The 23,658-nt window shown below is 39.2% G+C and overlaps 1 protein-coding gene across 20 annotated transcripts in view; it reads right to left on the bottom strand.

Annotated features, from left to right (window-relative positions):
- Nucleotides 1-23,658, bottom strand: part of Mctp1 (multiple C2 and transmembrane domain containing 1) — a 729,346-nt gene that overhangs the window by 322,513 nt on the left and 383,175 nt on the right. For all 20 annotated transcript variants that reach the window (XM_087621548.1, XM_087621547.1, XM_087621550.1 and 17 more), the window contains 1 exon segment: nucleotides 10,441-10,583. In XM_087621548.1, coding sequence (XP_087477674.1) covers nucleotides 10,441-10,583 — 143 coding nt within the window.

Genomic DNA, 23,658 nt, shown 5'->3' with positions numbered 1-23,658 from the left:
ACTTCAACAACTATTTAGAATTACCCGAGAACAGGCATGTCAGATTGTTAAACAGTGCCCAGTTTGTGTCACGTTGTTGCCTAACCCTCATTTAGGGGTCAACCCCAGGGGCCTGATCCCAGGTGAGATATAGCAGATGGATATTACCCATGTGCCTGAATTTGGACATCTTAAATATCTTCATGTGATAATAGACACCTGTAGTGGATTTATTTTTGCCAGCCTACACACTGGAGAAGTCTCAAAAAATGTTATAGCCCATGTCCTAAATCGCCTTTCAGTTATGGGTAAACCTAAGATTATAAAAACAGACAATGGTCCTCGTTATACATGAAAAAATTTTCAAGAGTTCTGCCACTGACTACAGTTTAAGCATGTTACTGGCATCCCTTATAATCCTCAAGGACAGGGCATTATTGAATGAGTTCACCAAACACTCAAAAACACTCTCATCAAGTCAAAAAGAGGTGACCTATACCCCATGAAAGGATTCCCCCAAAATATTCTTCATCATGCATTATTTTTTCTTAATTTTCTAAACCTGGATATATGGCAGATCTGTTGCTGATCGCTTCTGGCACCCAGAAGCAAATAAAACTTATGCCACAGCTATGCAAAAGGACTTTTAAGTGGAATGGCTCTGACCTAGCTCTCATCTGGGACCAAGGATCAGTGTGCCTATTTGATACCAAAACAGGGGCAGCAAGATGGCTGCCGGAGAGACTGGTTAAACAAAGAGATACCCCTAACAGATCTAAACCCTTTATAACAACAGCTACTGATGATTGATAATCCAGGGGAAAAGATCTCCCTGAGATACCCTCTCTTTTTCTTTCACAGCAGGAGATAAAAATGAAGGTGTTGCTCATCCTTGGATTGCTGCTGGCGGTAGGAAGAGTTAGAACCAGTTTCGACCAGCCGATTGACAAACATCAACTCTTGATTACAGTGTATGATAAACCCTGTGATTGTGGAGGGGGCAACCAGATCTCCCCTATCTGATCCTATACCTGCTCTGTTGATTGTGGAGATAAAAATGCCTTCTTAGCCTTTTATGATACTCCTCCTGGGGGAAAGTCTCAGAAATAGATCTGTGTGAGCAAACCTAAAGCCCTGCCTGTCCTGCTGAACGAACAGTATCCCAGTAATTGTTCCTTTGTTCATCAGATGTGTGCCAGCTGTTAGTCTACTTTACCACACGCTCTAGAGACAGCCAGCCTTATTTCATAACCACCCCTTTTAGGTCCTGGAAGGGTTCATTTGTAGTAGACTGGACCTCAAATACTTAAGTAGTTGGCCGAAATCCAACTCTAGTAGTATGCCCAAGAGTCTTGCCTCAAGCTGGTTGGACAGCCAGCTTGTTGGCCACAAACCACCCCTATTTATGTCTCAGAAAGTGATCCTCCTGACCAGTTCAGGGAGTTACAAGTCCAACAGAAAATTCAGGCCCAGATTGATAGTCTCCTTCCTCCCCACCACCATCACCCACTGTTATTACCAAAATCAATAGGCTTTAATTTAGACCCCCAGACCACTGAGATTCTTGTTGCTACTCATGCCACCTTAAATGTTTCCAATCCTTTTGTGGTCAGTGATTGTTGGCTGTGCCTTGTACTAGGTGCTTCCTGGCCCCTTGTGATATCCTTGCTTAATGACTCCATAATCCTTCCCTCTCAAGACAGTTGTAGCTATTCAAGGCCTTTTAAGGCCTTACCAAGTGGTTTCAATGTGTCTACCTGTCTTTTTAGCCCTTTTAAAAATAATTCCTTTGATGTTGATATTGGCCTAGCTATGTTTGCTTCAAGCAGTAAGTATTATTAATACTTCTGCTTCTAGCTGCTCAGGCAAAGGTAGGGTGTTTGTGTGTGGAAATAATATGGCATATTACTTTCTTCCCAAAATTTGGACCGGGTCCTGCTTTTCAGCCATACTCTTGCCAGATGTTGAGATTATACCATGGGATGAGCCTATCCCCTTGCCCAGCATTGACATGTTTGTCCCCAGACATAAAACAGTTGTTCAATTTACAACCATTTTAATTGGTTGGGAATATCTGCAGTGTTTGCTACCAGCACTGCTGGTGTGGGAATGGCAACAGATATTTATAACAAGCTGTCCCAACAATTGATTGATGACATCAATATGGTCTATCAGTCAGTAAAGGATCTTCAAGATCAAGTTGACTCCCTGGTGAAAGTCATCCTCTAAAATAGATGAGGTCTTGATTTACTAACTGCAGATAAGGGAGGTGTCTGCTTGGTTTTACAGGGGGAAATGTTGCTTCTATACAAATAAGTCTGGAATCGTCTGAGACCAGATCAAAAAACACCAAGAAGACCTAGAAAAGAGATGTCAAGAACTCTTCACCAACCCCATGAAGAGTGCCTGGAATGGAGTCTTCCCTTCCTTGGGCCATTGTTTGTCCTGCTTATATTACTGTTATTGGGACCCCTTCTCTTTAACAAACTTATGAGCTTTATTAGACAGAAGATTGACTCCCTGGAATCCAAACCTCTACAAATTCATTATCACAGACTTGATTTGGCTGACAGAGACCTGACTGAGCCCTATGATGATCTGCCTCCTTTAGGAGCAGCATAAAACTCAGATTTGTGTTTGCTTGTACCAGTGTGGGTACCTGCAAGGGGTGCAAGACTAAATACTGCAAGGGGAGGACCCTGTTGTCTGTCTCTGAGTCCCCTGAGAAGTAAACCTACATAGAGCTTGGTGTTAATCTCTCACTTGGTCAGATTTCACAGATAAGACTTCTGTCAAGATCACTAAGACAAAAATTCCTCTCCTCCCCCAAAAGACACCAATTCTGCACAAAGTGCTGGAAGGATCAGGTCAATGCTTCCCCACTCTAGTTAATGCCCATTTATCCTCGCAATGCAAGCAACCCTGGCTGCTTACTGGCCTCATAAAAACAGTCAAAAAAGGGAGGAGGTCCAAGAGCCAAGCCCACTTATATACCCTTTGGTTCAGAAATGTTCTCAGGAATGTTTCAGGCCCACTTATACATCCCCTGTTTCTGGGAAACCTAGCCAGTTATCTGTTCTTATCAGTATTCCTGCAACTTGTGGTTTATGGTCACAGGAACTAAAAGAACAATGGGAGGGTGGTGACAGTGATGAATTGGTCTTGGACCCAGTGTGGCTTTCCCACTTGCTTGTCTTTATAAGCCACTGCCTTGTAATAAAGTTTGAGAACTTGAACAGACTGCGACTTGCTCTCCTTCTTTGCATCTCCTGTCCCTTATTCTTTTATCCCCTCCTCAGGTTCCCACTTATCCCCCACAGGCCAGGGCACAAAATAATAGTGGGAGACTTCAATACCCTACTCTCACCAATAGACAAATACTGAAAATGGAAACTAAACAGAGACACAGTGAAACTAACAGAAGTTATGAACCAAATGGATCTAACAGATATCTATAGAACATTTCACCCTAAAGCAAAAGAATATAACTTTATCTCAGTATCTCATGATACTTTTCTCCAAAATTGACCGTGTATTCAGACACAAAACAAGCCTCAACAGATAAAAGAAGAATGAAAGTTTCATTCTATCAGATCACCACAGAATGAGACTGTTCTTCAATAATAACAAAAACACCAGAAAGCCCACATACTCATGGAACTGAATAAACTCTCTACTCAATGATAACTTGGTCAGGGATGAAATAAAGAAATTAAAGACTTTCTAGAATTTAAAGAAAATGAAGGCTCATCATACCCAAACTTATGGGACACAATGAAAGCAGCAGTAAGCAAAAAATTCATAGCATTGGGTACCTTCATAAAAAAATTGGAGAGACCCTACACTAGCAACTTAATAGCACATCTGAGAGCTCTATAACAGAAAGAAGCAAACACACCCAAGAATAGACAGTAGGAAATAACCAAACTCAGGGCTGAAATCAACCAATTAGAAACAAAGAGAAACATACAAAAAAATAAACAAAACTAAGAGGTTGTTCTTTGAGAAAACCAACAAGATAGGTAAACCCTTAGTCAAACTGAAAAGGGGCACAGAGACAGTATTTATATTAACAAAATCAGAAATGAAAAGGGAAACATAACAACAGAAACTGAGGAAATTCAAAAAAACATCAGATCCTACTATAAAAGCCAATATTCAATAAAAATGGAAAATCCAGATGAAATGGATGACTTTCTAGACAGATACCAGCTTCCAAAGTTAAATAAGGACCAGATAAATGATCAGGATGATATTTTCTAGTTTTATTCACTTGTCTACGAATTTTATGAAGTCATTATTTTTAATGGCTGAATAAAACTCCATTGTATAACATGTCTACCACATTTTCTGTATCCATTCTTCTATTGAAGGACATCTTGGTTCTTTCCAGCTTCTGGCTATTATAAATAAGGCTGCAATGAACATAGTGGAGCACGTGTCTTTTTTATATGTTGGAGCACCTTTTGGGTATATGCCCAGGAGTGGTATATCTGGGTCCTCAGTAGTTCAATGTCCAATTTTCTGAGGAACCCCCAGACTGATTTCCAGAATGGTTGTACCAGTCTGCAATCCCACCAACAATGGAGGAGTGTTCCTCTTTCTCCACATCCTCGCCAGCATCTGCTGTCACCTGAGTTTTTGATCTTAGGTATTCTGACTGTAAGAGGTAGAATCTCAAGGTTGTTTGATTTGCATTTAACGGATGAATAAGGATGTTGAACATTTCTGTAGGTGTTTCTCAGTCATTTGAGAATTCTTTGCTTAGGTCTGTGCCCTATTTGTAATAGGATTATTTGGTTTTCTGGGGTCTAACTTCTTAAATTTTTTGTATATATTAGATATTAGCCCTTTATCGGATGTAGGATTGGTAAAGATCTTTTCCCAATCTGTTGGGTGTCATTTTGTTCTATTGACAGTGTCCTTTGCTTCACAGAAACTTTGCAGTTTTATGAGGTGCCATTTGTCCATTCTTGATCTTAGAGCATAAGCCACTGGTGTTCTGTTCAAGAAAAATTTCCCCTGTGCCTATGTGTTCAAGGCTCTTCTCTACAGTCTCTTCTGTTAGTTTCAGAGCATCTGGTTTTATGTGGAGGTATTTGATCCACTTAGACTAGAGCTCTGTACAAGGCGATAAGGAAGGGATGATTTGCATTCTTCTCCATGCTGACTTTCAGGTGAACCAGCACCATTTGTTGCTACATTTTCCCCACTGGATGGTTTTAGCTCCTTTGTCAAAGTTCAAGTGACCATAGGTGTGTAGGTTCATTTCTGGGTCTTCAATTCTGTTCCATTGATCTACTTGCCTGTCTCTGTACCAATACAAGGCAGTTTATATCAGGATTGGTCTATAATACAACTTGAGGTCAGGGATGGTGATTACCCCAGAAATTCTTTTATTGTTGAAGATAGTTTTCTCTATCTTGGGTTTTTTGTTATTCCAAATGAATTTGTAAATTGCTCTTTCTAATTCTATGAAGAATTGAGTTGGAGTTTGGATGGGGATTGCATTAATGCTTTTGGCAAGATGACTATTTTTACTATAATAATCCCGCCAATCCATGAGGATAGGAGGTGTTTCCATCTTCTGAGATCTTCTTCAAATTCTTTCTTCAGAGACTTGAAGTTCTTTTCATACAGTTCTTTTCCTTGCTTGGTTAGAATCACACTGAGGTATTTTATGTTATTTCTGACTATTATGAATGGTGTTGTTTTCCTAATTTCTTTCTCAGCCTGTTTATCCTTTGAGTAGAGGAAGGCTACTGATTTGTTTGAGTTAATTTTATATTCTCCACTTTGCTGAAGTTGTTTATCAGTTTAGGAATTTTCTGGTGAAATTTTTGAGGTCACTTAAGTATACTATTCTATCATCTGCAAATAGTGATTCTTTGACTTCTTCCTTTCCAATTTGTATCCCTTTGACCTCTACTGGATTTTGTTGTGTGATAATACCATGACCACGTTTGGGGAGAGAAAAGCTTTATTTCAGTAACTTTTTTACATCTCAATTTGTTGCTTAGGGAGGTCAGGTCTGAACTGAAGCAGAAACCATGGAAGGAAGTTGCTCAGTGATGCTGCTCTCTCCCTTACATAGACAAATCTGCTTCACTTAATACTATCCAGAGTTGGTTGGTCCTTCTCAAAACAAAACAATCATCTATCAAGACAATTCCTCACAAACATTGGTACTGACAAGCTAGCTGGGGAAATTTCAGAGGTGGTTTCCTCTTCCCTAGTAGCTCTAAATGGTGTGAAGGTGACATGGAGAGACTCAACTAAAAGTCATACATTGAAGATCTGTGTGGGAGGGAAATGGACACCTACTAAACCACTATATGAGACTTAGGGCTCATGTGGCAGGAATGACAATTTAGAGAAAGTAATGCTTTAAAGCCTCTGATGGCAAAAGTAGAGAAAGGATTGCACAACAAATAGACATCCAGAACACAGGCACAACAAAAAAAAATATGCATCTAGAAATAGACTAAAGGGAATCTGGGTACCAAAATAAAATTAGGAAATACGGCTTTTTCAATGGCTCAGGTTGCAATTCTTTAAGTTCCTTAAGAACATCTTTAATTTCTTCACTTTCTATAACTAAATAAGATGAGAGAAAAGCCTCTTTATATCATATCTGGAGGTAATAAACTACTTTTGCCTAACCCCTTTTATCATTGCCCTTTTCATTAGTAAAAGAAAGGACCTGGCTTGTAACTAGGAGTGATACATCTTAAAACAGCATAATTTATTTTCATCTCAGTGCCCCTGATAAACTATTTATTTTTTGAAAATGTAAAAGACAAAAAGGTGAGACACCCATACCACCCCTCTATGCAAGGTGGAGTAGCTGAAGCCACTGTGATGATCAAGTAATGATGGAGTGATGGGAAATACAGAAAAACAGAATTGTGTGCCTGCTCTGCAGAGAGGTAGAACTGGAGATGGGATGCCAGTGTTGGGTGAAAGAGAGGGCTGAAGTTCACATGTTGAGCAGTAGGGTCAGTAGAATAGTATACAACATCCTGGAGCTTATAAAGACACAGACTCACCCTCTTGAACATGCCTGGCTGCTATAGGATCACTCTGGCTTTGAACAAGGCCAGAGGAAACATACGCTTTCTGGATTGGACCTCCTCAAAGGACTACAGTGGTCTGTAATGCCATTAGAAGCTATGTTGGAGTCTGTGGTCCAAGTTATTGCCTTAGGCCACAATGAAGTCTGAGATCCACATGGACTTAGTCTGTGGCACTGCCTAATGCCTTCATGATATCCTCAGGCTTTGCTGCCTCCAGTGGCCATTTTGATGTGAGTAACATGTGTAGCCACCTGATGTCATAACGAGGCCTAAGATCTGTGCAGCTGCCAAGGGCCATGAGTGGGAGTGGGTAGGGGGTCCAGATAAAAACAAAGGCTATGTTGATATATATAGCCCATTTTACAACTGAAGGCAATGCAGATGTCTGTGGTCTAGGCTGCTTCCTGAGCTGGCCTCAACCCTCACTAGTAAGAGCCTGGTGGAGGCCCAGCTGACCAACCCAGCTGCCAACTAGGCCCAGACCCAGTGCTTTGAGTTGGCCCACTCCAATATCTACCCCATCTATAAGCTGCAAGAGTGCTTGAAGGGGCAGTGCTGAGGGGTCATAGCTGAAGGATCTCCATGACCTTGGCCAACAGCAGGATACCCAAGAGAAGTCTCGGCAAGGGTCCAATATTAACTGTGTAGCAAAGGCTAGAAACCTTAAACCAGACTAACTACTCATTGTAATGAACATTTTCAAGTAATGGTGCTTAGCAAAAGGAATAGTGTGGGGCACAGGGAAGCTCCCAATGCCACTATGCAGAACAGATTTATAATAGAGAAACAGGAAAGACAGAGAAGCTGAATGGTAAGTGCATGGTAGAATTGGAGATGCAACACTGTGCAGGTATGAGAGGTTTATAGAGAGGTCGGCGAGATTTTTTTTTTTTAATTTTTAATTTTTTTTTTTGGTGTGTTGTGGGGGTGGTGGTGGGGGTTGCTAAAAGGCTATCCTGGAACATGGAAGATGGTTGTCAGTAAAATGCTTATCATATAAGCACAAGATCCTAATTTCAGATCCTTAAAGGCTGTGTGGAGAAAAAGCTGGTGCACCTTGCCTGGGCAACACAGTGGATCTAGCCCTGATGGTGAAGGCACAAATGAGCCAGCCCTGAGGGCGTGAGAGCAGGTAGAGCTGCCCTAGCCCCTCATAAACTGCTGCACTTAGGAAAGTAGAATAGCTGGAAGGAGATCTGATAAGGATCCAATATTGATGGTGTCACAGAAGCCAGAGATCTCTCACCAGATTAATGACTTCATTGCAATAAACAGTAGCAAGAGAAGGTGTGTGGACAGAGAGATGTACTGTGGGACACAATGTGACACACTACATATTCTACAATGAGATGTTTTCTATGCTTTTGTGGTGTGTGTGTGTGTGTGTGTGTGTGTGTGTGTGTGTTTTATTTGTGAAGGGAGGCTGCAAGGGTGAAGGTTGGGACAGGGAGATGATGGGGACTGGATTCAAAACTCACAAAGAATAAATAAAACATTTTTTAAAAGTTGGAGAGCAAATGAACAACATGCTGGTTGCCACATAAATCATCTGCAAACATTCACGGACTTGACACCCATACTTACATATACATATGAACCCCATAATTTCCTTTTAACAAAATTTGGCTTAATTCTTCTTGATTGGCCTAAACTGAAACTTCAATAGATGCTTATAAGTATCTTCTTATACTTAACATGTTCAGTATTCTCCTCCAGTACTAAGGCTTTGGTTTTGTTGTTGTTGTTCTTTAGAGACAGGCCTTTGCAATCACCCTTGATAGCCTAGAGCTTACTACGGAAACAAGTCTGGCCTCAAGTTTGAAGTGATGCTTCTATTCCACCTCCCAAGTGCTGCCACACACACCAATCCCACTGTCTTGCCTACGGACCTTCCCCCCCCACCCCCCGCTCATTTACATGGAATGTTTTCAAGGCCCAGTGATTCTATTACCTTTATTGTAGTTCATACATGGTCTCCTGAGCTGGAGCAGAAGATTCCTCATTCTGTCCTTACCAGATCTCATTTATTGGAAGGCATAGGCCTTTTTGATACCATTACAGACCATAAGTTTCTTTCCTTTTTATTAATTTGATTTTATTTGTTTATTTATATTTGGATGTGTACCTGCTTATGCGTGTGTATGTGAATAGAGCACACATGCACATATTTGCATCTGTATAAGCCAAAGGTTGATGTCAGGAAGCATCTTCTTCAACTTCTCTCTACTGTATGTATGTGTGTGTGTATGTATGTATGTATGTATGTATGTATGTATGTATGTATATATGTATATATGTATATATGTATGTGCATAGGTATTTATTCTGTCCATCCATCTGTATCTAGTATGTGTTTGAGATATGTTTTTTTCATTGCAACTGAAGCTTGATGTTTTAGCTAGATTGACTGGCCATTGAGCTCTGGCGATCTGCCTGTCTCTATCCTCATGCACTAGGATGATAAATGCATGTAGCCACTTCTGGCTTTTTATGTGGGGGCTGGAGACCCTATTTAAAGTAATCTTGCTTGGAGAACAAGTGCTGAGTTTCATTTAAAGCAAAGTAGCCTTGTTCGTTTTTGTTGTTTCTGTTTGTTTCTTAAGTGCTTTTCTTTATCATCTACCACCAAAGGAGCCTCAGAAGCTTTCTCAGAATAATGGTCTTTAGATACAACCATGGACAGTAGGCCAGAGCTGGTAGGTATTGAAGATGGCATGTCTTTTGGGTTAACTGGTGCCAACACTGCTAGATTTTGGTTAGTAAAAAAATGTTGGGCTGGAGAGATGGCTCAGTGGTTAAGAGCACCGACTGCTCTTCCAGAGGTCCTGAGTTCAAATCCCAGCAACCACATGGTGGCTCACAACCATCTGTAATGGGATCTGATGCCCTCTTCTGGTGTGTCTGAAGACAGCTACAGTGTACTTACATAATAAATGAATAAATCTTTTAAAAAAATGTTATACTAGTGGGTGAATTTATCCTGTGGTGAGAAGAGAAAGGCTCAGCCCTTATAATTTGTGGACTCCACAAGAAAAATTTAAAAGCCACAATTAAACAAAAAGACAGAATAAAAACCAAAAATGCTGACTTCCTTCATGCTAGACTATTTAGAAACATATTATGCTTTCTTGTGCTCCCAAACTACAATAGATCAGTTGACAGCACAAATCAGGAGATGTGTTTCAAGTCTTCCTAAATGTCTACCCACAGAAATATTTCAAATTGATATGCCTGCCCTCTCTACTTACCGTTCCTTCTCATCTGAAAACTGTTAGCAGTAGTCGTTGGAAAAATGTCTCTTCAGAGATGTGAGAAACAATCATTAACAAACAAAGATTTCTGTGTCTGTTGGATTTCATAGCAGAAAAGCAAATAAATGGCTTACCTTGATATACAGTGGCTCTCTAAGATGGTCAATGAGCACGCAAGCTTTTTCCTCCCACACAGGATTTAGGTTCTTGTGGATAATTTTACTTCTAAAAACTTCTTTTCTTCCAATTTTAAACTTCACATATGGATCACTGGTCCCTGTTGAAGAGACACATGATCCACATCAGCCATGCCTCTCAGAGGAATTAAAGGCAAATAAGTGAATGGAGACATATCTATCCCATAGGAAAGAGAGATTTCCCTAAGTATTGAAGTAAGACTAAATCACCACCATGGAACTACTTTACTTTCCATGCACAATCCTGCAAACTGGCCTTGACTTTTTTTGGAACAAGATTGCATTCCTGGTGGCAGAACTAATTTCCATTGGACAGGAATTGATAGTCCTGTACCCCATCTCAGTAAGATAGAAGACCTCACCATAGTTTTATTTTCCCTTCCCTAACTGCAGTGGATAAGAATGCTGAACACATTTTCCCATATATGTACTGTCTAGTTGCAGGTGTTGAGAATTTTCTATCCTTTTCATTAAAACTCCCTTGACTGAGTTGATTTTTGTTTTTTTAAAGTTATTTGGATTTAGTTCTATCTATCTGTCTGTTTGTCTGTCTGGCTGTCTGGCTGTCTGTCTATTCCGAAATCAAGACCATATGTAAGTAGCAAAGATTTTCCTCCCATTTTACAGACTGTCTTTCTATTATTTACTTGTTCCTCTGATGTGAGCATTTAAACATCATGTAATCCCAGCTGTCAACTCTTGGCTTATATTTGTATTTGACCACAAGATATAATCATTTTTTAATGTAAATAAGTATTGGTCTAATAATATGGTATGATATTAAACTATATTATTTAGGGGTGTAAATACAACAAAATGTTAAAAGTTAAAATGGCTATTACTAATACTAATTATCTACTGAGGACCCAGAGAGGTATAGGCACTGCAGCACATATTTGAAGTACTATAAAATCCAGTCAACAAAACAACTAGGATCTGGAGAGATATCTCAGTGGTTAAGAACACTAGTTGGACTTGCAGAAAATCCCAGCATCCACATGGTGGCTCACGACCATCTGCAATTCTAGTTCCAGAGGCTCCAATGTCATCCTCTGGCTTTTGTAAATACTATGCACACATACAATACATGTATGCAAGCATAACTGTCATATATACACATGATAAAATGAAATCTTAAAAAATTAAAACCCACCCGTAATCAGACAAACAAAATAACTAAATGAGCAATAACGGAGGAGACAATGATTACCATATTTTAATATCATAATGTCTGACCAGCTCTCTAGCCTTCTTAGTACTTAAGTCTGCATGAGCTCTCCCCTAAAGCAGGCTAGCTCAGCAGCTCTCCGCTGCAACAGACTGCACTCTGCCGTGTCATGAATAGTGGTCACTTTCAGTTGCTCATCAACAAGCCACCTAGGTCATAATATGACTCAATTCTGTGATCTCAGAGATTCTGAGCTACAAGACTCAGATCTAGCACAGTGGAACATCTTACTTCTGCTTAAAGATGTCTGTGTCTGGATGATCCAATGTCCAGAAGTGAGAAATATCTATCTGAATTTAAGATACTTTGAATATGGCTTGTCCCAAAGAAAACCAATATCAATTCAATTTCTATTGTGAGGCTTTAAAAAGGTGAAAAATTTTAAGATTTGTTTAAAATTTTTATTGGATATTTTATTCATTTACCTTTCAAACATTATCCCCTTTCCCAGTTTCCTCTCCAGAACCCCCCTATCCCATCCTCCCTCCCCCTGCTTCTATGATGGTGCTTCCCCATCCACCCGCCTACTCCCACCAACCTGTCTTGACATTTCCCTACACTGGGGCATTGAGCCTTCCCAGGACCATGGGCCTCTCCTCCCATTGATGCCTGACAAGGCCATCCTCTGCTACATGTGCGGCTGGAGCCATGGGTTTCTCCATGTGTACTCTTTGGTTGGTGGTTTAGTCATTGGGAGCTCTGAGGGGTCTGGCTGGTTGATATTGTTCTTACTATAGGTTGCAAACCCCTTCAACTCCTTCAGTCCTTTCTCTAACTCCTCTTGCTCACTCTGATGGTTGGCTGCAAGAATCTGCCTCTGTAATTATCAGGCTCAGGTAGAACCCCTGAGAAGACCGCTGTATCAGGCTCCTGCCAGCCAGCACTTCTTGGCATCCACAGAAGTATCTGGGTTGGGTGGGGCACTCTCTGGAAGGCCTTTCATTCAGACTCTGCTCCAAACATTGTACCAAATTTCTTCTCTTGAGTATTTTAGTCCCCCTTCTAAGAAAGACCAAAGCATCCACAATTTGGTCTTCTTTCTTCTTGAGTACCATATAGTCTGTGATCGGTTTCTTGGGTATTCCTAGTTTTTGGACTAATATCTACTTATCAGTGAGTGCATACCATATGTGTTCTTTTGTAACTGGGTTACCTCACTCAGGATGATATTTTCTAGTTCCATCCATTGCCTAAGAATTTTATGAAGTCATTGTTTTTGATAGCTCAGTAGTATTCCATTGTGTAAATGTACCACATTCTCTGTATCCATTTCTCCGTTGAAGGACATCTGGGTTCTTTACAGCTTCTGGCTATTATAAATAAGACTGCTATGAACACAGTGGAGCATTCGTCTTTGTCATATGTTGGGGCATCATTTGGGTGAATGAACAAGAGTGGTATAGCTGGGTCCTCAGGTAGTGCAATGTCGTTTTCTGAGGAAACTCCAGACTGATTTCCAGAATGGTTGTACCAGTCTGCAATCCCACCAACAATGGAGGAGTGTTTCTCTTTCTTTACAACCTTACCAGCATCTGTTGTCACCTGAGTTTTTGATCTTTGTCACTGTGATTGTCATGAGATAGAATCTCAAGGTTGTTTTGATTTGCATTTTCCTTATAACTAAGGATGTTGAACATTTCTTTAGGTACTTCTTAGCCATTTAGGCAATTCTCAGCTGAGAATTCTTTGTTTAGCTCTGTATACCATTTTTCAATAGGGATGCTCAAGTCACTGGAGTCTAACGTCTTGAGATTTTTGTATATATTGGATATTAGCCCTCTATTGGATGTAGGATTGATAAAGATTTTTTTTCCCAATCTGTTGGCTGTCATTTTGTCCCGTTGACAGTGCCTTGCAGAAGCTTTGCAGTTTTATGAGGTCCCACTTCCCAATTGCTGATCTTAGAGCATAAGCCACTGGTGTTCTGTTCAGGAAAGTTTTTCTTATGCCCATGTGTTCCAGATGCTTCCCCACTTTCTCTTCTATTAGCTTCAGTGTGTCTGGTTTTATGTGGAGGTCTTTGATCCACTTGGACTTAAGCTTTGTACAAGAAAATAAGAAAGATTCAATTTGCATTTTACATGATGACCTCCAGTTGAACCAGCACTATTTGTTGAAAATGCTGCTTTTTTCCATGGATGGTTGTAGCACCTTTGTGAAAGATCAAGTAACCATAGTTTTGTGGGTTCATTTCTGGGTCCCCAATTCTATTCCATTGATCTACCTGCCTATCTGTGTACCAATACCATACAGTGTTTTCACTATTTCTCTGTAATACAGATTGAGGTCAGGGATGGTGATTCCTCCAAAAGTTGTTTTTCTCTATCTTGGGTTTTTTGTTATTCCAAATGAATTTGCAAATTGCTCTTTCTAACTCTATGAAGAATTGAGTTGAAATTTTGATGGGGGTTGCATTGATTCTGTAGATTGCTTTTGGCAAAAGATGGCCATTTTTACTATATTAATCCTACAAATCCATGAGCATGGGAAATCTTTCCATCTTCTAAGATCTTCAATTTTTTTCTTCGGAGACTTGAAGTTCTTGTCATACAGATTTTCCACTTGTTTGGTTAGAGTCACTCCAAGGTATTTTATATTATCTTTGACTATTGTAAAGGGTGTCATTTCCTTAATTTTTTTCTCAGCCTGTTTAACCTTTGAATGGAGGAAGACTACTGGTTTGTTTGGGTTAATTTTTTATATCCAGTTACTTTACTGAAATTGTTTGTCAGATTTAGGAGTTCTCTGTTGAAATTTTTGGGGTCACTTTAAGTATACTATCATATCATCTGCAAGTAGTGATATTTTGACTTCTTCCTTTCCAGTTGTATTTGTTTGACCTCTTTTTGTTGTGTAATTGCTCTGGCTAGGACTTTGAGTACTATATTGAGTAGGTAGGGAGAGAGTGGGCAGCTTTGTCTAGTCCTTGATTTTAGTGGGATGGCTTCAAGTATCTCTCCATTTAGTTTGATGCTGGCTGCTGATTTACTGTATATTGCTTTACTATGATTAGGTATGGGCGTTGAATTCCTGACCTTTCCAAAACTTTTATCATGAAGGGGTGTTGAGTTTTGTCAAATGCAGTCTCGGGATCTAATGAAATGATCAAGTGGTCATTTTTTTTGAGTTTGCTTATATAGTGGATTACATTGATGAATTTCTATATATTGAACCATCCCTGCATCTCAGGGATGGAGCCTACTTGATCATGATGGATGATCACTTTGATGTGTTCTTGGATTTGGTTTGCAAGAATTTTATTGAGTATTTTTGCATGATATTCATAAGTAAAATTGGTCTGAACTTTTCTTTTTTGTTGGGTCTTTCTGTGGTTTAGGAATAAGCATAATTTTGGCTTCATAGAATGATTTCGGTAGTGTTCCTTCTGTTTATATTTTGTGGAATAGTATGAAGGGTATTGGTATTGGGTCTTCTTTGAAGGTCTGATAGAATTCTGCGCTAAAGTTATCTGGTCCTGGGCAGTTTTTGGCGGGGGGCAAGGACTGGGAGCCTTTTAATGACTGCTTCTATTTCTTTAGGGGTTATGGAACTGTTTAGATGGTTTATCTGATCTTGATTGAACTTTGGTACCTGGTATCTGTCTAGAAAATTGCCCATTTCATCCAGATTTCCCAGTTATGTTGAATATAGGCTTTTGCAGTAGGATCTGATAATCTTTATTTCCTCAGTTTCTGTCGTTATGTCTCCCTTTTCATTTCTGATTTTGTTAATTTGGATTCTCTCTCTGTGCCCTCTGGTTAATCTGGCTAAGAATTTATCTATCTTGCTGATTTTCTCAAAGAACTAGCTCCTGATTTTGTTATTCTTTATATAGCCTATTGTTTTTACTCGGTTGATATCAGCCCTGAGTTTGATTATTTCCTGCCTTCTACTCCTCTTGGGTGTATTTGCTTTTTTTGTTCTAGAGTTTTCAGGTGTGCTGTCAAGCTGCTAGTCTATGCTCTCTCCACTTCATTTTTGGAGGCACTCAGAGCTATGAATTTTTCTCTTAGCATGGCTTCTATTGTGTCCCATAAGTTTGGATATGTTGTGCCTTCATTGTCATTAAACTCTAAAAAGTCCTTAATTTCTTTCTTTATTTCTTCCTTGACCAAGTTATCATCAAGTAGAGCATTGTTCAGCTTCTATGTGTATTTGGGCTTTCTGTTGTTTTTGTTGTTGTTGAAGACCAGCCTTAGTCTGTGGTGATCTGGTAGGATACATGGGATTATTTCAATCTTTCTGAATATTTTGAGGCCTGTTTTGTGACTGATTGTATGGTCAATTTTGGAGAAGGTACCATGAGGTGCTGAGAAGAAGGTAGATTCTTTTGTTTTGGGTTTAAATGTTCTTCAGATACTTATTAACTCCATTTAGTTCATAAATTCTGTTAGTTTCACTGTTTCTCTGTTTAGTTTCTGTTTCCATGCCATTGATGAGATTGGCCTGTTAAAGTCTCCCACTATTATTGTGTGAGGTATAATATGTGCTTTCAGCTTTAGTAAAGTTTCTTTTATGAATGTGGTTGACCTTCCATTTGAGCATAGATGTTCAGAATTGAGAGTTCATCTTGGTAGAATTTTCCTTTGACTGGTATCTTTGTTAATAGTTTTGGTTGAAAGTTGGTTTTATTTAATATTAGAATGGCTACTCCAGCCTGTGTCTTGGGACAATTTGTTAGACTCTGAGGTAGTGTACCTTTTACTCTGAGGTAGTGTCTGTCTTTGTTACTGAGGTGTTCCTATATGAAGCAAAATGCTTGTTCCTGCTTATGTATCCAGTAATTTAGTTTATTGAGAATTGAGCCCATAGATGTTAAGAGATATTAAGGAAAAGTGATTGTTGCTTTCTTTTATTTTTGTTGTGGGAGGTACAATTATGTTTATTATCTTATTTTTGGATTTTTGAAAAAAGATTATATTCTTGCTTTTTTCTAGATTGTACTTTCTCCCCTCATGTTGTAGTTTTTCATATATTATCCTGTGTAGGGCTAGATTTGTGGAATGATATTGTGTAAATTTGGTTTTGTCATGGAATATCTTGGTTATCCATCTGTGTTTATTGAGAATTTTTCTGGGTATAGTAGTCTGGGCTGACACTTTTGCTCTCTTAGGATTTGTATGAGATCTTCCCAGATCTTCTGGATTCTATCCCTAGTGAGAAGTCTGGCATAATTCTGATAGTTCTGCTTTTATATGTTACTTGACCTTTTTCCCTTACTGCTTTCAATATTCTTTCTTTGTTTTGTGCATCAGGTGTTTTAATTATTATGCGACAGGAGAGCTTTCTTTTCTGGTCCAGTCTATTTTAAGTTCTGTAGGCTTCTTGTATGTTTAAGGGCATCTCTTTCTTTAGGTTAGGTAAGTTTTCTTCTATAATTTGTTGAATATATTTACTGACCCTTTCAGTTGGGAATTTTCACTCTCTTTTATAGCCATTATCCTTAGGTTTAATTTTCTCACTGTTCCTGGATTTCCTGGATGTTTTGTGTTAGTGCCTTTTTGCATTTTACATTTTCATGAATGGTTGTGTCAATGTTTTTATGGTACCTTCTGCCCCAAGATTCTTTCTTCTATCTCTTTCATTCTGTTGGTGATTCTTACATTTATGATTCCTGATCTCTTTCCAAAGTTTTCTATCTCTAGATTGTCTCCCTTTGTAATTTTTTTTTTTGCAATCAGCAAGAGGGTTTATTGTACACAGGATACACAGGTACCTGTGGACGTCTACACAGGTACCTGCGGGCATCTCAGTCAGCTCGGAAGGACTGGCACACCCAGTAAGACCGGGGACAGGTTTTTATAGGACTCTGGGGAGCAGAAGTCTTTGTAATTTTTTATTGTCTCTATTTCCATTTTTAGATCCTGGATGGTTTTGTTCAATTCCTTCACCTGTTTGGTTGTGTTTTCCTGAAATTCTTTAAGTGATTTTTATGTTTGCTCTTTAGGCATTTCTTCCTGTTTACCTGTATTCTCCTGTATTTTTTTTAAGGGAGTTATTTATGTCCTTCTTAAAATCCTCTATCATCATCATGAGATGTAATTTTAAATCTGAATCTTGCTTTTCTTATGTGTTGGGGTTTCCAGGACTTGTTGTAGTGAAAGAACTGTGTTCTGATGATGCCACATAGTTGTGATTTCTGCTTTTAGGTTCTTGAGCGTTCCTCTTGCCCTCTGGTTATCTCTGGTGTTAATTGGTCTTGCTGTCTCTGACTGCAGACATGTGCCTATCAGCTTGTGATCTTGGGTGTGTCAGGTTTTGGTTCTGGGGAACTGTACCCTCACTAGAGGGTACGGATGGAGGCTAGAAGGATGCTGTCCCCAGTTCCTCTGGGTTTCCTGTGCCCTGTGGTCTCCTGGTAGGTTAGGCTTTGGCCAGTTATTGAAGCAGAAGTGTTTGTTTCACCAATGAACTTAGAAGTGACAGCACCCCCTGAGAGTCCAGCTCTCTCTGGGTAGTATTTGGGCCCAGAGAGCTGTGCCGGTGTTAACTCTGGGTGCAGATGAAGATGGTAAGCAAGATATTTATTATATATGTTCATGTGTATATGTGCATTTGTGTATTATGATATATGTATATATGTGATGTTTATGTAGGAACTTGTATATATGCATTCATGTGTGCATGTATGTGCCAAGGCACAAGTATGCAGATTAGAATAATTTGTGGGTGTTCGTTTTGCTTTCTACCTTGCTTGAGATAGGGTCTTTTTGTTGTTTGGTCATGTGTATGCCAGGATAGCTTGCCCAGGATTCTTTTGCCCCATCTTCTAGTTCATCTCAGGGACCCTGTGGTTACAGGTGAATGGTGCTATGGGTTCTGGGGATTGCAACTCTGGTCTTCACCTACTGAGAATCTCCCTAGCCCTGCTAGTCTTTAGAGGAGGGGGACTTTAAGAGGTTATCAGATAAGGCCATCATGACAGAGACGTATCAACATTCAGAGCTGCCAGTGTAGAAGTCTATGCTTTCATACACATTATCCAAGGTGAAAACTCTGGCTGCTACTGTGTAGTTTACATGGCCTTGGCATTGTTTTCAGTTTGACTAAACTTTATACAGATTTGTTAGTTTTATAGCTCTCTGACTTCCTTTTCCAGCAAGGGTTCACTTTAGGAAAGCTGCAATTCTTCATCTACTCCCTTAAGATGCAAGTTTTCTTTCTTTTTAATTTTAGTGTGGGTGTGTGTGGGGAGGTGTGTATGTGGAGGTCAGAAGATATGCCTATAGAATTGGCTCTTTCTTCCCACCTTGGTGTGAGTTCTAGGGACAGTCACCAGGTTTGTATGACAAGCACCTACACCAGCTGAGCTATCTTGCTGGCTTAAGAAGCACATTTCTTCCTAGTCTCCCTGAGTCCTAGCAATCCAGGAAATTTTGCCTGGAGAAACAGAGTGTCATTTCTTTGTAATGTGATCAAGAAGTCATAAGGCCAACTGCCATGTGAAAAGGTGTTGAGCATCACTACCATTGGTGAAATTAAAATAAAAATTACCTGGACATAGGAAAACAGGTTGCTACTGAAATGACAAAAACTAACAACTGCTGGCAAGGATGTGGTCAAAGGATCCTTTGCTCATTGTTGGTAGGCATTTGCATAGCCATTATGGAAAATAGTGTAGTAATGGTTCAAAAATTAAATAGACTCAGGTGACAACTCAGTTAGTAACTAACCTGCTTATTTTGCAATCATTTCTCAGAGTTCAACCCTTGAGAAATTTCATTTAAAAAGCCATGTATAGCAGCTTATAATTCCAATATGGGAGAAACACAGAACAGCAAGTCCCTGGAGCTTACTTGACAGCCAATTTAACCTATTGGTCCCAAGCCTCAAAAATGATGGAGACAGAACTTGAGGAATAATAACTGAAGTTGTCCTGTAGCCTACACCCCCCCACAAACTATCACATGATCCATCAGTCTCTCTGTTATGTATATCTATAAAAGAGACAATAATCCACATGTTGAAGGGATATCTACATTCCCATGTTTTCTGCAACTCCCCTTCCAATAATAGCCAAGATGGAAAAAATAACCAGAGTCCTCAGTTGATGGCTACATAATGTAAATGTAGTAGATATACATAACACATTACCAGTCAGTAGTAAAATCCTATCATTTGTGACAGCACAGATAGACCAAAAGATCATGATGTTAATTGAAATAAGCCCTGAAAGGCAATGCTGCATGCTCTACTATGTGATCTCTAACAAAGCCCATCATATGGAAGTTAAGACTTATAAATTAAGGTTACCAGAGATTACTGATAGCAGCAGGGTGGGACATGTCAAGCCAGAAGAAAGGGTTTTGAGATTTTTCACCATAAAAAGATGATGAGCCTTCCAGTCTCCATCTCTTAGGAGCTAAGGGTGTCCCACAGCCCTCAGGACCCAAAACAGACCAGAGAGAGCTGATCTGCCAGGAGTGCTCTCACTCCTAAGATCACAAGCTCACAGGCCCACAGGAGGGACAATCTCCAGTCAGAAACAGCAAGACCAAATAACATTAGAGATAATCAGATGGCACGAGAGGCAAGTGCAAGAACCTAAACAACAGAAACCAAGACTACTTAGGGTGAACAAAAACCAATTCTCCCACTACAGGAAGTACTGGATACTCCAACACATCAAACAAAAGCAAGATTTGTATTTAAAATCACATTTCATGATGATGATAGAGGACTTTAAGAAGAACATATATAACTCCCTTAAAGAAATACAGGAGAACACAAGTAAACAGGTAGAAGCCCTTAAAGAGGACACACAAAAATCCCTTAAAGAGTTAAAGGAAAACACAACCAAACAGGTGAAGACATTGAAAAAAACCATCCGGAATCTAAAATGGAAATAGAAACAATAAGGAAATCACAAGGAGAGACAACCCTGGAGATAGAAACCTAGGAAAGAGATCAGGAGTCATAGATGCAAGCATCACCAACAGAATATAAAAGATAGAAGAGAGAATCTCAGGAGCAGGAGATACCATAGAAAACATTGACACAATAGTCAAACAGAATGCAAAATGTAAAAATCTCCTAAGCAAAAACATCCAGGACATTCAGGACATGTCACGAAAAGACAAAACCTAAGGATAAGAGGGGAACCCAAAAGAAGAGTTAGAGAAAAGACTGAAGAAGATCAAGGGGTTTGTAACCTCATAGGAAGAACAACAATATCAACCAATTAGACTCCCTACAGTTTCCATGGACTAAACCATCAACCAAAGAGTATACATGGAGGGACCCCTGGCTCCAGCTGCATATGTAGCAGAAGATGGCATTGTCTGGCATCAATAGGAGGAGAAGACCTTATTTCTGTGAAGGCTCATTTTCCCAGTGTAGGGGAATGCCAAGATGTTGAGGGGGGAGTGGGTAAGTGGGAGTGGGTAGGTGGGAGTGGGAGCATCTTCACAGAAACAGGAGGAGGGGGAGGAGGAGGAAGGAGGGGGAGGTGGGAGTTTGGGAGAGGGGGAAATGGGATAAAATTTGAAATGTAAATACATAAAATATCCAATAAAGAAAAAAAGGAAAAAAAGAGATGATGAACATTGGGCTAGAGAGATGGTCAGTAGTTATGAGCACTCAGTTGTCTTCACTGAGGACCTGGGTTTGATTCTCAGTGCCCTCATGCTGAATATCAACTCCCCATAAATCCAGTTTCAGGAGATTCAATGCCTCTTCTGAACTTAGGCATAAGCACACATGTGGCACAAATACATACATGCAGGCAAAACACTCATATACATGAAATTGTTAAAAATCTAAAAATATTGTTTAAAAGAAATAATGTTTATAATAAATATGCATTTCCTCATTATTATACAATGTGCTCACATATAAAACATTCACATGTATTCTATTAATATGTACATCTTGTTTTTATACTTAAGTTAAAATAAAAGTTTAATGCATAGTTTAATGCATAATCCCAGTCTTTATGGAAAATAGAAACTCAATTTAAATGAAGGCCAATCAGCAAAGGCATTAGCAAACGTCTAGTCCCTTGGGCCAATCTTCCCAAATGTTCTATGGTTTATTTTCATCAACTCACTGCAGCATTAAAATTCTCCTGTCTTTTGTCTCAGTGGAATTGAACTCATTTTATCTGCCCTATTGTAAAAGTATCAGTCCTTATTGTAATAGTCTTGAATACAATATTCCTCACTCACTATCTTTAATAAATCTTTATGCGGTTTCCCCCTCACCAAATAGCAGTGTGTATGATTTGTACATATTGCTTCACATGGTCAAAGATGTAGGATTCCATTATTGGACATAAATTGGTTTGTCTTCTTATGGAGTTTCTTTGCAATCCCCTTTTGTATGGTCAGATTTTGTTCTTGACATGTGCTGGTGAATGAGTTTAAGTAGAGCAAGCCCTAATTTTAGCAAATAGGCGTATAAAGTAAACACACTAAGTCTTTTCTTCTGCCTCTACCATCATCACCATGACAAAAGCATACCTAGTCAGAGCCCTAAGCCCACAGGGGCACCAGAGGTATAAGGCAGGGGCATTCTAGCATCTTAGCCTAAAACAGACTACTGAACTAACCCACAATCCACAATCAAACATCAAATGCCTGTTGCTGCACATAAGTGGTACTCTGTGCTTATTTGCAAGATGGCACAACTGTGTTGATTTACAAAAACCTTAGGATTATGTCCACATACTCATTTCCTTGAGTATGTGGCCTTCCTTCTAGAGTGAATTCTAATTATAGCTAAAATCTCGGTATGACAGCTGTATCTAATGCTGCTTTCTTAGAATGTGGACAGATGGAAGACACTGTATTCTGCCGATGGAAAGACGGAATGTTAAGCAATATTAGAAGTCAGTAACTGGAAGTCTTAAGTATTTTCTATATGTCTTATGACTTAGCAATTCCTTTTCTGGGTACTTTTTAAATTTTCAGTTCTTCATTATATACATGCACATGTACCTAGAGGCCAGTGAATAACTTTAAGGATGAAGAGTTCTCTTTTACCACCTATGTCTCAGGGATAAAATCAGGTATAGGCTTCATGGCAAGCAATTTCTCCTACTGAACAATCTAGTGAGCCCTATTCTAGGTGACTTTGATGTGGCTCCAAAAGGAGTAACAAATTTATTGTGTAAACTGTCTGTCTATCTGTCTGTCTGTCTGTCTGTCTGTCTGTCTGTCTGTCTGTTATGATGAATGGCCAGATATTTGAAAAATATAGCTGTATCAAGGTGCTTTTGCCTATGTCTAAGAACAAATAGGTTAGTTGTTTATAGTTAGATAGGGACTATAGTCCATGTAACTAGCTGGCTATAAGCCTATATTTAAGTTCTTTACAAACATTTTCATTCAGCCAACATGCATCAACTCTAAAGTACTTATACCTATAACAATGTAAATATCTGTGATAGTATACCTTTGTAAGGACTAATGTCCATATATGTTAACTGCAAGTACAATTTTGTTCAATATTTCTGGTCTGTACTTGATTGAACCCATAATACAACCAGCTCATGCAGTGGTTTTGGAAGTCAACTGTGGAGGATAAGCTTGAAGCCATTTGGGCTGGGGTTCAAATTAAAAATTTTCTACTTGCTAGGTGATATTTGTCTTAATTCCCTTAGCCTTAGTAAGATGGAAATAAGGCATCCTAACTTAGAAGCCTTCTTAGATAATTAAGTGGACTATAATACAAACTGAGTATTTGAAATAATGCCTTAATATATAGCTTATGTTAAGCACTCAATAAACAATAGTTGTTACTAGTAGTATTCAATGAAAACCCATACTAATAATAGCCTTATATTTATTGTAAAATAGTAGTCATTGTCTTCATATTTTGTACCTATATTTTGTCCTTGTCCCTAGTGCAAATTAGAATTTTAACACCCAAAATTATGTTATTTAAATACGTATTTAAAGGATTAGGAAACCACTGTATCTTTCCAG

The sequence above is a fragment of the Rattus norvegicus genome, chromosome 2, assembly GCF_021556685.1.
Source record: "Rattus norvegicus strain SHRSP/BbbUtx chromosome 2, alternate assembly SHRSP_T2T, whole genome shotgun sequence".
Lineage (NCBI taxonomy): Eukaryota > Metazoa > Chordata > Mammalia > Rodentia > Muridae > Rattus > Rattus norvegicus.
This window is presented reverse-complemented; position numbering and strand designations above follow the sequence as displayed.